Below are 15,682 nucleotides of genomic sequence, written 5' to 3' on the forward strand. Positions count from 1 at the left end.
CCAGGGACGAAAAGCGAGGCACGCCCCTCCCCCACTAGATGGCACTGAAACGCCTCGTTCGCGGTTTTCAAAATGCAGTAAGGAGGAAAAAAGAATATGGTGGAGGTGCGCTCATTTTGGCTCACAGGCCCCGTTGTGCAGGGCAGGGTGCCGGACACTCTCTTTTTTCCCAGGGCATCTCTTTACCCGGCAGTGCGGCCCCTCGACTTTGAAGTGAGGGTGAAAAGGAGGGGTGAGCATTAGAGTGAGAACCCAGGGTCTCAATATGGGAGGGAGGCTCCCAGTCTTTGCGGCGCTGTCTCACGTGAGCGGTGCGGGGGTAGGGGAGGCGGCTGGGCTTGCTTGGGGCCCACCCGCTCAAGGTCTGGGGTTCCGCACTACCTCCCAGAGCCCCGCAGAGCCTGAATCCAGCCGCCACTCAGATAAGGACAAATCCCGCACCGAGGTTTCATTTACCGCACCCCCCGCCTTACTCAAAGGGCGAGCCCCGGAACGTTTTCGAAGTATCTATTAAGCACCCCCACCCCCATTGAAATTCTCTTCCTCTTGTCTTGGAAGGGTCAGTCACGTTTCCTCTTTCTTTTCCTGCTGAGGAGGGAGGCGGCGGCCGGAGGAGGTGGGTGTGTGTCCGGGTGTCTGGCGCGGGAGTGGGCTGGACTGGGGCTGGCAGTGATAACCCCGGGGACGCGCTCAGCCCCGGGTGGAAACGCCTGTAGCTAGCAAGGTAACGCCTGTGGCTTTCTGGGGAAAACAAAGATCAAATACAATCCAAGACACCAGCGACCCAAACTGGGGACGCAAGGAACTTCCTCAACCCCTCTGAAGGCCGCCTTCGCAATAAGCAGTCTTTTCTTTAAAGAACTGTGGTCTATTAGAGGGAATTTGCCACTAGTGAAAAGAGATAAACAGAAGATGGAGGCAACATTCCTAAATTTATAATAATGCATATAAACATGCTACATACCACATATATGTATATGTGTATAAATATGGATGTGGTTGGGCACATACCTATCTAGACACCATTGACTTGCCTGGTCAAAGAATAAGGCTTAGACACTTCATGCCTGGGAAATGGTGCAGTTTATCTTTAAGGATGCTAGAAAAATAAGAGATGAGGCTCACGTTGCACGGATGACATCACTAGCTTTTGGCTGCGCGCTCCGTGTTCTCGTCTGTGGGTTTTAGCCAAGGCTGCAGCGCCCGGCGCCCGAGCGAGCGCGCGCGGCAGCGGCTTCCTCCAGCGCCCGCACCCGGGCGATGCGATTTCCCGAGCTCCCCGGGCTCAGCCTGGGTTCTCACTCTCCAGCACCGGCCGAGCCCGCGAGGTCCCGGAGCCGCCGCGGCTAGAGGAGGAGGCAGGAAGGGGAAGCCGAGCGACCCAGCCTCCCTCCCCCATCCTCGCCCCATTCACCTCGGCGACCACCGCGCGTCGGGAGCCTGATCGTGGGACGCTGAGGCCGGGACAGGAATCTCAGCACGCTGCCGAGTGAACCGGCATCTCAGCCCTTGGGTGGGCTGCGAAGAAAATGGTGCAATCTGAGAGCGGCTGACTCCAGTCGGGCAGAGCAGACGGGGTGCCAGAGTGCTGAAGCTCAGGTGGCGGGAGAAGGGGGCGGATTGTTTTGAAGGGCCGGAGCCGCTGTTTTCTTCGGTGCCTGCAGCATTTTCTTTGCACCTGGACAGCACGTTCCCGATGCTACCCGGGAGCCAGATGAAGTGAGGCGGAGGCGTCGCGGGAGAGGCGGGTCTGGAGGCGGCCAGGTGGACACTTCAGGAAGAAGACCGAGCTGGGGAGAGCGGCATGATGCCCCGGGGGCTGGCTGCCGAGCGGGCTGTGCGCCGCGATCGTGCGACCTGTCCATGGTGTTGAAGGCGCCGTGCGCCGAGCTCCGCGCGCCCCGCGCTGTGCGCCCTGCCGGGTGCGCCCTTCCCGGCGCAGCCCGCCCCTCGCGCCCGCCAGCTGCCGCCCAGTCGCCGCAAACCCCGGACAAAGTCTCGTCCGGTAACGCCGTCCGGGTGACCGCGCCGTCGAACCGAGGGGCCGCCTGAATGGCGAGGCCAGAGGCAGACGACCCGGGAGCTCGCGGGGAAACGTCGGCTGAGACCGTGCGCCCACGGGGAGCCCGCCTCTGAGCTCAGCGCGCTGGCCAGACGGAACAAGGGACCTGCTGGTGACCGGAGGACGGAGATTTTTAAAAGACTCGATCCAGAAAGGAAGAACATTGCTTCGCTTGCAGACCGGGGGGAGAGTCGCTGAGAGGGAGACCCGGGCGGGACTCAGGGCAGCCGGCCCTGGCACCTGGAGGTTTCCTTCGCTGGCCGGCCGCATCGCGGGTGTTTCAGTTCAACCTGTGGTCCAGCAGCTTCTCCTGATAGCCCCCACCCCCCACCCAAGAAAGCCCGAGGCGTGGGTGCCGCCGCCACCCGCACAAAGACAGCCCAGCAGCCCCGCCGCAGCCAAGGGCGCTCGGTGTGTAGTTTCCGGCCCGAGGGCGGCGGCGCCCGAAGCCGGGCTGCGTGCCGACGCGGCCGGTTCGGAGCAGTTGCTTCCTGCGGGGCAGGGAGGGGGCGGGAGGCGGCCGGGCTTGGCTCGCCGCCGCCTGAGGCTGCACCTGCCCCGGAGGATGCCCAGGACCCCGCCGGCGCCTCTCCGGATCAGAACTTTTTAGCTGCCTGCCCCCATCCCTGCAGTCCCTGGGCCGCGCACCGGCAGACGGGGGCCGAGGGGGCGCCGCCGCGCGAGTGCCCCTCCTGTCCCCCCGCCCCCCTTGGCTCGGCCGCCCGCCGCTTTGTTCCGGGCGCGCGGAGGGAAGGCGAGGCTGCGGCGGATCATGCCCATGGTGTAGCCGCGAAGCGGAGGCATGGCTGCCGGAAGGTTACTGCTCTACACGGGCCTCTCGCTAGCGCTCTGCGCCCTCGGCATGCTGGCGGTGGCCATCTGCTCGGACCACTGGTACGAGACGGACGCCAGGAAGCACAGGGACAGGTGCAAGGCCTTCAACACCCGCCGGGTCGACCCTGGCTTCATTTACAACAACAACAACAACTTGCCGCTCCGGGCGAGCCGCTCGCGCCTGGACCGCTGGGAGGGCAAACTCCTCCGGGCCCGGAATCGCCGGCAGCTCTTCGCCATGAGCCCCGCTGACGAGTGCAGCCGGCAGTACAACTCCACCAACATGGGTCTCTGGAGGAAGTGCCACCGGCAGGGCTTCGACCCCGAGATCGCCGCCCTCATTCGGAAAGGTAAGCGCGAGGCGTGGCGCTGCGCAGAGCCCGGCGCCCCTAGGCCCGGCGGCCCTCTCCTCCCTCCGCTGGCCGGCCTATTAGGTCTCCTGGTTCTGGGGGGTCAGGTTATCCAGGCCCGGCTGAGCCTTGGAGTGGCCAGAACTTGCCTCCTATTAGCTGATAATGGAGGCTTACCTCTCTCTACCTGGCCTATGGTCTTGCGTTTGTCTGATGGGATTCTTGTCATGGTCCAGGGTTTTTATCCAGGATAATGCTTCATCCGTCTCTGAAAAGGAAGAGAATCTATTAACGTTGTGGTGTTAGCAGAGGGAGCCCTTTAAGAGTGATGTGGCAGGGTAGACAGACTCCCAGTTTTAATCTGTTTTAGATGTTGAACTGATTTCATCAAGGGAAATTGAGGGAAACATCTCACAGAGAAGGCCTTGTTCATGCCGGAAACGTTTGCTAAGGTCTATACTATACCAGGCAGGTGCTGGCATTGGTCATATAAACATCAATAAATCACAGCCCTTGCCCTATTGATCAACAGGAGCAGCATGCCACAATTCTTGATTTCTCCTTTTGGGAAAGTGGTTGACAAAAGTGACTTGTGTGCATTGAATATTATTAGCAAGGTCTAGTAAGCACAAAAAAAGTAATTCTTCAAGTAACGCTGAAGTGGGCGCTTCAGAGAAAAAAAAATACTATTTTCAGAAGATTTGTATAAAAAATACCCAAAGTATACCAAAACAGAAAACAAACTGCATTTGCTAATGATAAAAATTTGTTCAATACTTTAGTATGATCACATACATTTTTAAAAGTCTGCTCACCTGATGCAATTTTTTAAAAATTTTATTTATTTATTTATTTTCCCCCCAAAGCCCCAGTAGATAGTTGTATGTCATAGTTGCACATCCTTCTAGTTGCTGTATGTGGGACGCGGCCTCAGCATGGCTGGAGAAGCGGTACGGTGGGTGCGCACCGGATCCGAACCCGGCCGCCAGCAGCGGAGCGCGTGCGCTTAACCGCTAAGCCACAGGGCCGGCCCTGATGCAATTTGTTAATCTTGCATGATTTATACTTTGGGGACCATCCTGTTCCATTAACCCAGTAAAATATTGTTTGGATGTGTATTAATATTGCTCTGAAGAAGGCAATATGTTCTCTTCTATGGTAGCTGCATCCTGGAAGATGTGGTGCAATTTTATGAGTCTTGTTTCCACTCCACCCCCGCCCCCCCACAACTTGTCATTCATTCTCTTCAACTATTAAATGGTGAGGCCAAGGTGAAAATGATGTTATTATCTGCGAAGTCTTTGAGACCAAGATATAAAACAGTTCTTAATGTCTCAATATTATAATGCAGGTTTGCTGCTGTTTAAAAATATTATTTATGAGAACTGATGTTCTTTGATTTATAAAAATATTGAAATTGATCAGAAAAAATTGTTAATTTGAAGAAAAGTCAATTGTTTAAGAATGACAAGTATTGGGTATGGTCTAGGTGGCCATTCAGATTTAGGTGAGGTAGCTCCAGAAAGAGAATCCATCTTAATGTTTGTTTTGTAGCTTCTGTAGAATGACTAGGGATTTTAGCTGATTTTGTTATGAGTGTGTTAATATTACAAACATCACATCTGCTTCACAGCTAGGCTCTTTTTAGAGCACGATGACCCACTGGAGCTTTACAACTTTGTAAAGATGTACAGGATATTAGAGAATTCCAGAAGAGAGCAACTTGAGTTTGGATTTACAAGTAGGAAAATGAGGAAGCAGAATAGTTTTTGACAAAGGGTGACTTTATAACAGTTTTTAGATTCTCAGATTCATAAAGTGTTATTTTATCTGTCATTTTCTGCTTCCATTGAAATTGGAATGGTAGGAAGTTAGTCAAAATTTGAGGAAGAATTCATGTTAATAATGACTGATAAACACTGAAAGATTTGACTTTCAGACTTGCTGAAAGACATTCTTGAATTTCCTTCCTTGAATGTCTCCTGGAACAAGACAGGTATCCTTCTGTCTGGTATTGGTTAACCACACTTAGAAAAGGGGAGATGGAATTCATGGCTTCTGGTGTCTCCATTGACAGCTTTGATTCCTTGTTGCTCTGCTTGGCAATCTGGCTAGAAAGGTTGTCTTGGTCTGTGCACCAGAGGATTGGTTACCATAGTGACATGTTCTTCCGGTGAAGCTGGAAACACAGTGACAGGGAAAGGGATAGGGGAAGAATGTACAACATTTTGACTTTGTATCGACTAATTTTTAATTGCAGCAACAGAAAATGGACACGGCACAGCAGGGGGATTGAATACACTGATACCTAGAGTTGGCAGGGCATTGTATTTCACTTGAACTAATGGAAATGCTGTTCCCCATCACCCAAAATACAGCAATCACTGTCAGCTGCAAGCACCCGCTTACCACAGCCGTTTCTGTCCATTTGACATTCTTGTTAGGTATTATTGAGATAGATGGCATGCCAGCCTTAACAAATCTTGAGCGACTTAAGGTCACTATCTTCATTTTTAACCTCAAAACATAATCTTTGAAAGCTATATCTTCCTTTTCTAAGCTTCTAGACACATTTTGAAAATAAGTGCATCTTATGTTAGTAGAATTCACAAGCAGTTCCAATAACATATAGAACGTAATTTCTAGACTTAATCAATGTTCTTCCTAGATGGGCAGATTTTAGAAGGAAGTTAAAAAAAGAAATTGATATCCATATATTTAAATTTAGGGCATCTTAGGGAAAGATATTTATCTCACAGTATTCATTAGCCATCTCAAAAGATCTCTTAGGCCTTTGTCTGTTTTTGAAACATCTTAGATTAAAATTCTGGGAGATATGTGTTGGGCAAAGGGAAGGGAAACCAGAGAAAAGACTGTTTAACATCTGTCAATATTATGGGAAAATTAGAGATTTATCTAAATGATCATAGAGCTCCAAAGAACTCAATCATTTGTTAAATCAATGTTCATTACGTTAGAAAGTGCTGTTTGTGCATTTTAAAATACAACAAACTGCTTAATTAATAAGAAAAAAAAGTCAAATCTATATTTGATTTGAAGATAAAGTCCTTTGGATTTACGTCCTTTCTGAAATCCATTTCTTCAGTGCCCTGCTGCCGTGACTGTACCCACAAATATGCATTTCTGGTCACTGTGTATTCATTTGTTTGTCTTCTTAAACTGTAAGTTCCTGTAGGAAAGAAAATCATTTGTAAAATACATCCACCAGATGCTTGGTATTTGGGAAGTATCTCCTACAAATTAGATTCACAGAAATGTATCCATCAAGAGCTTATTCTCATTGTAGGAACACTTGTGTGGGAATCCAAATAAATGATTAGTCCGAAAACTGTGGTAAAAAAGGATGAACCAGTGTGGCTCTCAGGGCAGGTTAATATTGCAACAGATGCTACGTAATTAAACAAGGAAGATTTCTTGAGCAAAAGCTTTACTAAGGAATAAGGGAAACAATGCTTTTTTTGGATATGTCACTGAACAGACACATATCACCCCCTTCACATTACATAAGATTTTAATTATTTACTTCTTGGAGGTAGGATTGGGTAGAAGGTGTAGCAAGGATTGATTACCCTTGAATTCCCATATGACTGTGTCCATAATCAGGTCCTCTGGTCTTCTTGCTTTTCAATCTCGTCCATGTCTCCCTAGTAAGTCACTGGAAGCACTGGGGACAGATCAATGACAGGATCAGTTTCTGAAATCCAAGAGACTTCCAGACCTTTAGGAGGAGCAGCTACAGGTAGGATTTTGTCCCAGGGAACATTTATATCCTTTGGTTTGTACTGAAATGTTATTTTGATATGGCTTGAAATAAGTAGACCTTCAACTGAAACTCTAAGAACTTTTTTATTATTTAAAAATGGGCCTTATAATAGAATTTGATGTATATAGGTTCCATAATCGTGGAGTGGTTGTCAGTGTTCTGAAGCTTATTTTAATAAAACATTGCACATAATCACAGGTTAATAATGTACTCGGCAAGTATTTATTACACATGTGTTATGTGATGGGCACACATCACTAGAATGAAGGGATGAATAAGACCGGGTCCTTAAAATTCCCATACTCTGTTAGTGTCACAGAGAATAAAAGACAATTATGGGCTCATGAGAGCAACAGAAACAGATGCAGAGAAACCCAGAGGAGGCAATGATGGATTGTGTTGGCAGTGGGGTGAGGTGAGGCGGGAGGGGGTTAGGGAAAGTTGCCCTGAGGAAATGAAATCTGAACAAGATTTTCATGCAGTTTGCAGGTGGCTGGGGACGAAGGGCATTCCAGCGAAGAGGCCAGCATATGCACAGCCGTGGAGGTGTGCAATAGCAGTGTGGCCTGGTGAGGGTTGATTTCTGGGGTGAGGGAGAGGAGCAGAACAGGAGCTGGAGAGCACGCGGGGGCCCAGTCAAGGAGCTTGTGTACTCAAATCCCAGGTAGCTATGCTGCGCAATAGGGTAGCCACTAGCCACAGTACAGCTATTTAAATTTGAAATAACCAGAATTAAATAAACAAGATTTATTTCCTTAGTTTCATTGGCCACATTACAAATGCTCAATAGCCATATGTGGCTAGTGACTATCATATTGGACAGTACAGATTAGAGAACATTCCTATCATCACAGAAAGTTCTATTGGACTGTGCTACATGGAACCTATAGCCTCTAAAAGGAACTAGCACATACTTTGTTTCAGATGAGGATAATTAAACATGATAACTTGGGCTTAAATTTAAGCATATTATTCTATAGTTGAAGAAACTTTGCTACTTGAATGTTTTGGAAAGAAGGTTTTTAGTTCATGGTCAATTATGATAAATCTATAAATTTTCCGTCTTTGACTCACAGAATTCTCACATGCTTCTCTCTTCTCTCCTTTCCCTCTCCTGATTCCATTAAAAATAACTTGCAAATTTGACTGGGTGGGAAAGATTAATAATAATTGCCAAATTTAATGCCAGGTACGCTTCAAAGAGTTTTAGGTATATTAGCTAACTTATTCTTCATAATAATGCTCTGAGGTGGGTATTATTATTATTTTTTAATCCTTATTCTACCATTGAGGAAACTGAGGTACATAAAGTCAGTTAACTTGCCGAGTCTCATGATAAGGAAATAAAAGTGTCAGGATTTGAATTCTGGCTCCAGGTTTGGGGACTCACTCACTGCACTCTCCTGTCACCACAGAGTCTGCTGGGGCCGGGGCGGGGTGGAGAAGAGCCTGGTATGTTGATTCTCCAGATTGAGAAAGAAATAGGAAGTAATTTTAGAATCTCGCCAAGGTGAGACCTGCTCCAGGACTTCAGCTCGGCCCAGAGGAGGAAGATCATTCGAAGGCGATTCACACACCTTGCTTTGAGACCCGCTGACAGAAGCTCATACACATTTTGTCATATGATTTTTGAGTAATTATTTTGTTCACCATGGTGAGTGCTGAGCTTATAGACATGAAGGACACGCTCATTCATTCCACCAATATTTGTTGAGGGCCTAGGGGCTGGCCATCATGGAGAAGCTTACATTCCGGGGGGTAGAGACAGACAATAAATAAGTACATACATATGGAATAAAAATAGTATCCAATGAACTAATCAATATGTAATACAATGAGAGGCAGTGAATGCCATGAAGTGTCTTTGCCTTTAGGAAACACAAAGGGGAAGATGGGCAAGTAAGCCCCAAATTAAATACTTCTGTTGGTTTTGGTTTTATAATATAGGGAAGCTTTACCTGCTCACAGGGAACACATACAAACACCTGTGGTTTTTGTATATGGCATGGGTGCCCGTGTATACACGTTATATGGATGCCCATATGTACAGGGAAACGCACTCTTAGTCACCCCCCTCCTCCCCAGTCGTGCTGAAATACAACTAACCAGTGAGAGCTGACATTTAGGGAAGGAGCCCTGTGAGTCTGTATCTGTGGGCAAATGCATGGGTGAGAAGAGGGGGGCGCGTAAAGAGATGTGTTTTGAGTGCCCTGCTGTGTGCTGAGCCTTCTCCTAGGTGTGGGCGAAAACAAAGAGGCACGAGGTGGTTCTTGTCGTGAGGGAGCTTACGTGGTAGCTCAGGGTTTCCCAAGTTTATTGTCACATGTGGTTGGATCAGGCTCCTCCTTAGGAAATTATGTCTCTATCAACCGGATCAGGAATCAGCTGGTCAGGAAACTCAGGGGTGAGTTGTTTTAATTGAGTCAACAAAGTCAAGAGCCTTATTTCTGTTCCAGAAGGTCAATTTATTTATTCCTTTACTGTAGGGTCGGTAAGGATCAATTAGAGGATCGATTCTGTATATTCCACTTGGGATTGTCAGTTAAGAATATTTTCTCCCTCTCTGCTGTTAGTAGGTAATCTTAGGTCTTCAGGCAGAATCCTAAATGACCCTTCACATGCATGCACGCACGTGGACATCTAGTATTAGACAGTAGAGTCACAAATGTTTATTCAGATGCAGATACTTCCATAACGACTTACCCCAAACAATCCACGGGGGGGGGGGGATGGAGTTCGTGACTTGATGGATGAGTAGACAGGAAATTTATTCTAATGTCTTGATAGGATGTCTGCTGTTTTTGAGAGAATGCCCACATTTTTTAAAAGGACTTTGTTTTATCATGTGTAAAATAGTGGATTTGGATTATATAAACTTCGAACTCTTCCATGCTCTAACATTTGATGAGAAAGTTAAACTTAGGTGATAGAGAGTAAATAATAGGTAAATGGTTGAGAGAATGTGAAAAGAGAGGGAAGGGGGAGCAGGGGAAGGAAGGAGAGGGAAAGAGAGCAAACTGCGCGACAGAGAGAGATGTTTCTAAAGGGATCATCTGCCGGCGCCAGTTTGTAAAAGGAAGAGGTGGGAAACAGAGCAGCTAATTTCACACCAATCTACAATTGTGTAATAAAAATTCACCTTTTCTCTTTCCAATAATTTGAAATGCCATGTTGCAGACTGGGGTTAAAAATTTAAAATCTTAATGGAGAAAGGTGGTGATGGTTGCACAACAATGTTGATGTACTTAATGCCATGGAACTGTACACTCGAAAATGGTTAAAGTGCTAAATTTTATGTTATGTATGTTTTCCCTCAATTAAAATTAATTAATTAATTAAAAGAAATTTAAAAACGTAATAGAGAAAGGAACTGGATTACTGGTCAGTGTGTAGAATACTTCATAGCTGAGGATCTTCCTTCATTCAACACACTTATTGAGCAGCTGCTATGAGCCAGGCCCAGGTATGCTTGGAATACAGAAGTTAATGAAACAGACCAAATTCCTGTCCTCATAGGGCTTACATTTAAACATTTTTGAACATTATATCTTTTTTTTTCTAAACAAAACTTTTAAAGAGCACCAATATATAAAACAAGTAAAAGTAATGAATATATTCCTTGGGTCATTTGAAAATCACTGTATGGTGAAGAACGCTTCGCTGTGTTTATTGTACAAATGTCTTTTGAGCACCAAGTATGTCAGGGACATTACTTGGGATGGGGGATCCTGAGGGAAATCCGTAGTTTCCGTCCTCAAGGAGCAAAAAAAGGAGGAAGTAAACAAGAAGACTAACAAATGCAAGCCCCAAGCTTGGTTCTACAAGAGATTTATGTGCTGGGGGCCTGGATGATTCTTGCATTTTGGAGCAGCCAGGGGCAGCTTTGCAGAAAAGGGGGTGTTCTTAGAGAGGTGGTCTGTGGATTGATAAGGTGAAGTCTTACCTCATTTAAAAATTACTGATTAATTTTGACGAGGTAATGCTTGTCTGTTCTGCCTTCTACCCACTGTTGTCTCCCAGACTCCCAGTCCCTCTCCCAAGAGCCAGCCATTGCTCCCAAATTTTTACAAATCATTTCAGAGATATTCTATTTAGCAATATTTCAACATCATAGCAAGCATAACTATAAGTCAGGCAACGAACAGATGATTCCAGGACAAAAAAGGTTAATTTTTTTGTAAATTTGTATACACAGAGATGATGTTGAAAGGCTCATTCCAGGAGTCACTAGGAATCTTCTACAGGTGATGTTTATTCTGAGTGGAAGCTGCTATTGGTGTTCAAAGAGGTTTGATAAATGTGCTGCTTTTATGGGAGACTGCAGTATCTGAATTATTTCAATTGATTTTTTTCTTGGCGTCAAAGTATTTTGCCAAGAAAAGGCAATTTACTTTATATTAGGTCATCTTCATAAATTTATCTCATTTCCTGCTTTTTAAAATGCCCTGCTGTTCTCTATTCTGAACCTCACCCTGTTGGACGCTTGATTTGCTCTAGAGCATCGCTCATTCCAGTTTTGCCCTGAATTTCTCTTCATCTTTATAATAGGTATTCTGTTTAGGCAAATATAGCTCCGATTCCCCAAAGCCCTGGAGTGTTTCGCAGACTTGGATGGGATAGGGTTGTTTTTACCTTACAGAAGTTCTGCGCTCACGTGCTTGCTGTATGTCAACTGACACAACGCTGGAGGACAGCTGCATACTAACTCATGAGGCTGAAGACACACGTACCTTGCAGCCTGGCACTTCTTCTCCTGGCTATCTACTCATGAGTACATGAAACACATCCAAGAATGACCAGGGCACCACTGTTTGTAATAGCAAAATAAATAAATAAACAAGAAGGAAAATCTTACGTGTCCATTAACAGGAAAATGCAAAATGAGGTATATATTTAAAAACTAGATCTACTTGTTTCCAAGTGGACAAACATAAAATTTGAGTGAAAAAAGGAGGGTGTGCAGAATGAAATGTAGAGTATGATGCCATTTATAGGAAGCTCAAAAATAGATCAAATAACATTCGATATTATTTACAGAAACATTTCATTGTATTTATAAAAATAGGCATGGGACTGATAAACACAAAATGAAGGATGGTTTCCCTTATTCAAGACAGGGAAAGAAATGGAATTGGGAAGGTGCTTTAAAAGCCTCTGTGATACTTTATTTCTTGAAAATCAAACATGATCTGAAGAAAATTGGACACACACATGCATGCACGCTCAAGCTATTTGGAAAGTTGTTACAATTCAGACAAAAAAGTTAAAATTTTATTCAGACTCTACTGTTCAGTCTACAGGAGGCAAGTTCTTTAAGGAAAATTCTTGGAAAACTTTGTCTTTGAGTCAACCTATGACTGACTTTTCAAATAGTAGCAAGAGGCATTTTGGGAAGAGGAAAATCAGGGAACTCTTAGCCAACAGTTTTCGCTGAAAGTAGCTCATGGGAAAGGGTTTAGAAAGAATAAAATTATATTTTATTTCCTTCTGATGTGATGTAAGAAGAGGAAGTCAGGGCTTTAAAATGATTTATTTCTGAGAGAGAGACTAAGGTACAAGTCACTCCCCCGTTTATAAATTTCCTGATGCTTGTGGAGAAATCCCAAGAGTTCCAAGGAGCAGAAAGTTAAACTGATGCCATTCCTTCAATGAACTTAATCAGACATCGAACTTGAAATAGGTAAGGCGCAGAGACAGAGGGAGTGTGCGACAACCGGAGACTGAGCGCAAACGTCTGGGAAGGCGTTTGAACCCCAAGGGAAGAATTCAGTGTGAACTAGGAAAGGAAAAGCTAAGAATTAATAAGAAGAAATCAGAATGGTACTTTACTTCTTCAGCAGTCTTCATAACACTTTTGAAACTGAATGGAGAATGTTAGTCCGTAAAACTTTAAGTAGTTTTATTATAGATGAATAAGGTATAGATTCTTTATTCTTAAAATGATGAGGGTGACTTCAGCCAAGAGCCCCCCTGTTATGATAATCATATGTTCCACTGTATTTATTCAAACTATAGCTAGAACAGAAAAGTCCCATTGGAATTATTACAAGGGTTCCATTTTCACTGGATAATGCTTTAAAAAACCAAGGCTGGGCCTGAAGTTGCTAGGGATCATGAAAATCCTAAAGGATTTCAGGGATGTTGAAGCAGAATAACTTCCATGCTCATGTTTCAGTAACCAGAGGGCTGAAGAGATGCCCAGATACAGGTCCTGCATAGAAAGGTCCTGGGTGGATGAGCTACTTTATTCATTACGCTCTGCAAGGAGGAGGACACATGTTGTACTTCTGCACTTTCTTAGGTGAATGACCTTCCACTTTGGGAAAGGCTGGCCTCTGTCTCTCCAGCCTCTCTCTCTCCCTCCCTCCTCCTTGAATGTGTTCACACAAAGAAAACAGAAGGTAATAGTGCTTGGCTCTTTTCAGGTGCGGCCTTCTTGCCTGGCTTTCTTCTCTCCCTTACCTTCACCATCAGTGCACTTACAGGCCCCTGCCTCCAGGTTTCTTCCTCCAACCCCATCCTGGGACTGCTCCTCTTTGAAAACTCTCCTGGCTTTCGAGGCATCCTGGATCTGCTTCTATCTCGGTTCTTGTTCCCTCTCCTTTGCTGGCTCTTCTTTCTCAGCCTGTGTGGGTGTTCTCCAGGATTCCACTTCTTTTTCTCACGTTCACACTTTCTTTGAGCAATCTCATTCACATCTGTGGCCATTTCCACCCCTTGGTGCTCACGACTTGTTGCACTGGGAATCTTGCTCAGACTTTCCATCCAGTCTCGCCTATTGGATGTCTCTACTTGGATGTTCCATGTGTCCCTAAGAATCTATTTTCTCCTCCTCACCCCCAGCCCGAGTCATTTCTCATTTGTTTTCCTCCATCTTGGGGAGTGACATTACTGCCTCTCTACTTGCCCAAACCAGAAACTTGCGAGTCATCCTTAACGTTCTCTTCTCTCCTGCCCTACTCATGGAAGCAGGGAACAAGTCACTTCTACTCTGACACTTCGATGCTCATCTCCCCATCCTAGTCCCCATGCTGCCAGTAGGTCCTCATCACCTGCACTCTTGCTGGCATTCTCCATTTAATTTCCCTGTTCTCTCATCTCATCTCTTGCCAATGCTTTCTATTCAGAGTGATTTTTCTTAAATGTAAATCTAATCATGTTATCACTTTGCTCAAAGTCCTTCAGTGGTTCCCCACAGCCTATCAGTCAGGATAAGGTCCCAGTCTTCACCTTGGCACATAAAGCCCCACAGGTTGGACGACATCTGTCCATCTCATCCTTTTCCATACTTTTCTTCATTCTTTTCTCCATCAGCACACTCTCCTCCAGCCCTGGTGAAGGACTGCTGGGTCCCCAAACAGGTTAAGCTGTTTTATGCCTTGGGAGCCTTTGCTCATCATGCAGCTTCTTCCTTTGCCTGGAAGTCCTTGTCCCTCCTCGCCCCCACCCCTGAGTCTGCTTGGCCAACACCTGCTTCTCCCTTAGGAATCAGCTTCCGGCCCCTCCTCCTAGTCTTGCTTGGTGGTCTCTCACCCCCTCCCCCAGGCAGAATTGCTTTCTACCCCCTTAGCCCTCTGTCACATACCACAGTCCTCCTTTCCCAGCACAAGCGACATTTTATTTCCCCCTATATTTCCCTCCTTTCTGAGACTATTTTTGAACTATTTCTTTTTATTTTATTTTATTTTATTTATTTATTTATTTTTCCCCCAAAGCCCCAGTAGATAGTTGCATGTCACAGTTGCACATCCTTCTAGTTGCTGTATGTGGGATGCGGCCTCAGCATGGCCGGAGAAGCAGTGCGTCAGTGCGCGCCTGGGATCCGAACCCGGGCCGCCAGCAGCGGAGTGTGCGCACTTAACCACTAAGCCACGGGGCCGGCCCGAACTATTTCTTATTCATCTTTTTACCTGCAGTTTTTTTGCACCATGCATGGGCCATAATAGGTATTTAATACATATTTGTTGAATGAATGAAGGTTTATCTCATTAATGCAGTCAATCTGGAAATCTTATTTTAAAAAGAGCCATAATTTCACTGGACTAGGGAGACTCACTATTAAAAGGAAACCTGGTGTGAGTTGTTCTGTAAAGCATATGATAAACTTCAATTTATTTCTTTTGTTACAATTTGTATTTTCTTAAAGCACCCATATTTCTGATTCACAAGAGGAGAATTTCAAGTGGGTGTATTCCATTTTTCCTGGATTAGACCTCTTCATTATGATCTTGCCCACTTTCTCTCCTTTTTATGCCTTCCCTAGGCTGGTCCTCCCACCCATAGCATATTGGATAAAGAGAAGACTACCTCCATTTCTTATTCCTATCATGGATATAAGAATTTCCAAATTTACCTCTGGGTCTGCCATATCTGACCATTTCCTCAGGATCTGTTTCCAAGTTTCTCAATATTTATCATGAAGAATGTCTTCAGGCTATCTCAATGAAACCTCCTTCTCAGCTGTTTATTCAGGGCAACTTCTACAGATCTCCTCTCATAGTGATTTTCGTCAGATAATGACCAGGAAACACAGACTGTGTCTTCTGTAACTGCCTCCTCTCTGGTTCATACCTTTGTTCACTTTTCATAACTTTCAACAGAAGTGGGTCAATGATACTGGGAAAACATGGTGAGGATCTGTCTCCAATTCTT

At 45.5% G+C, this 15,682-nt stretch overlaps 1 protein-coding gene across 2 annotated transcripts in view; it reads left to right on the forward strand.

Moving 5' to 3' along the window:
* Positions 1–2,564: 2,564 nt before the first annotated feature.
* Positions 2,565–15,682, forward strand: part of TMEM178B (transmembrane protein 178B) — a 347,203-nt gene continuing 334,085 nt past the window's right edge. For both annotated transcript variants that reach the window (XM_058531551.1, XM_058531560.1), the window contains exon 1: positions 2,565–3,246. In XM_058531551.1, the coding sequence (XP_058387534.1) occupies positions 2,865–3,246 (382 nt within the window). In that variant the 5' untranslated portion in view covers positions 2,565–2,864. The remainder of the gene's footprint in view (positions 3,247–15,682) is intronic.

Source organism: Diceros bicornis, chromosome 3 (genome assembly GCF_020826845.1).
Source record: "Diceros bicornis minor isolate mBicDic1 chromosome 3, mDicBic1.mat.cur, whole genome shotgun sequence".
Taxonomy (NCBI): domain Eukaryota; kingdom Metazoa; phylum Chordata; class Mammalia; order Perissodactyla; family Rhinocerotidae; genus Diceros; species Diceros bicornis.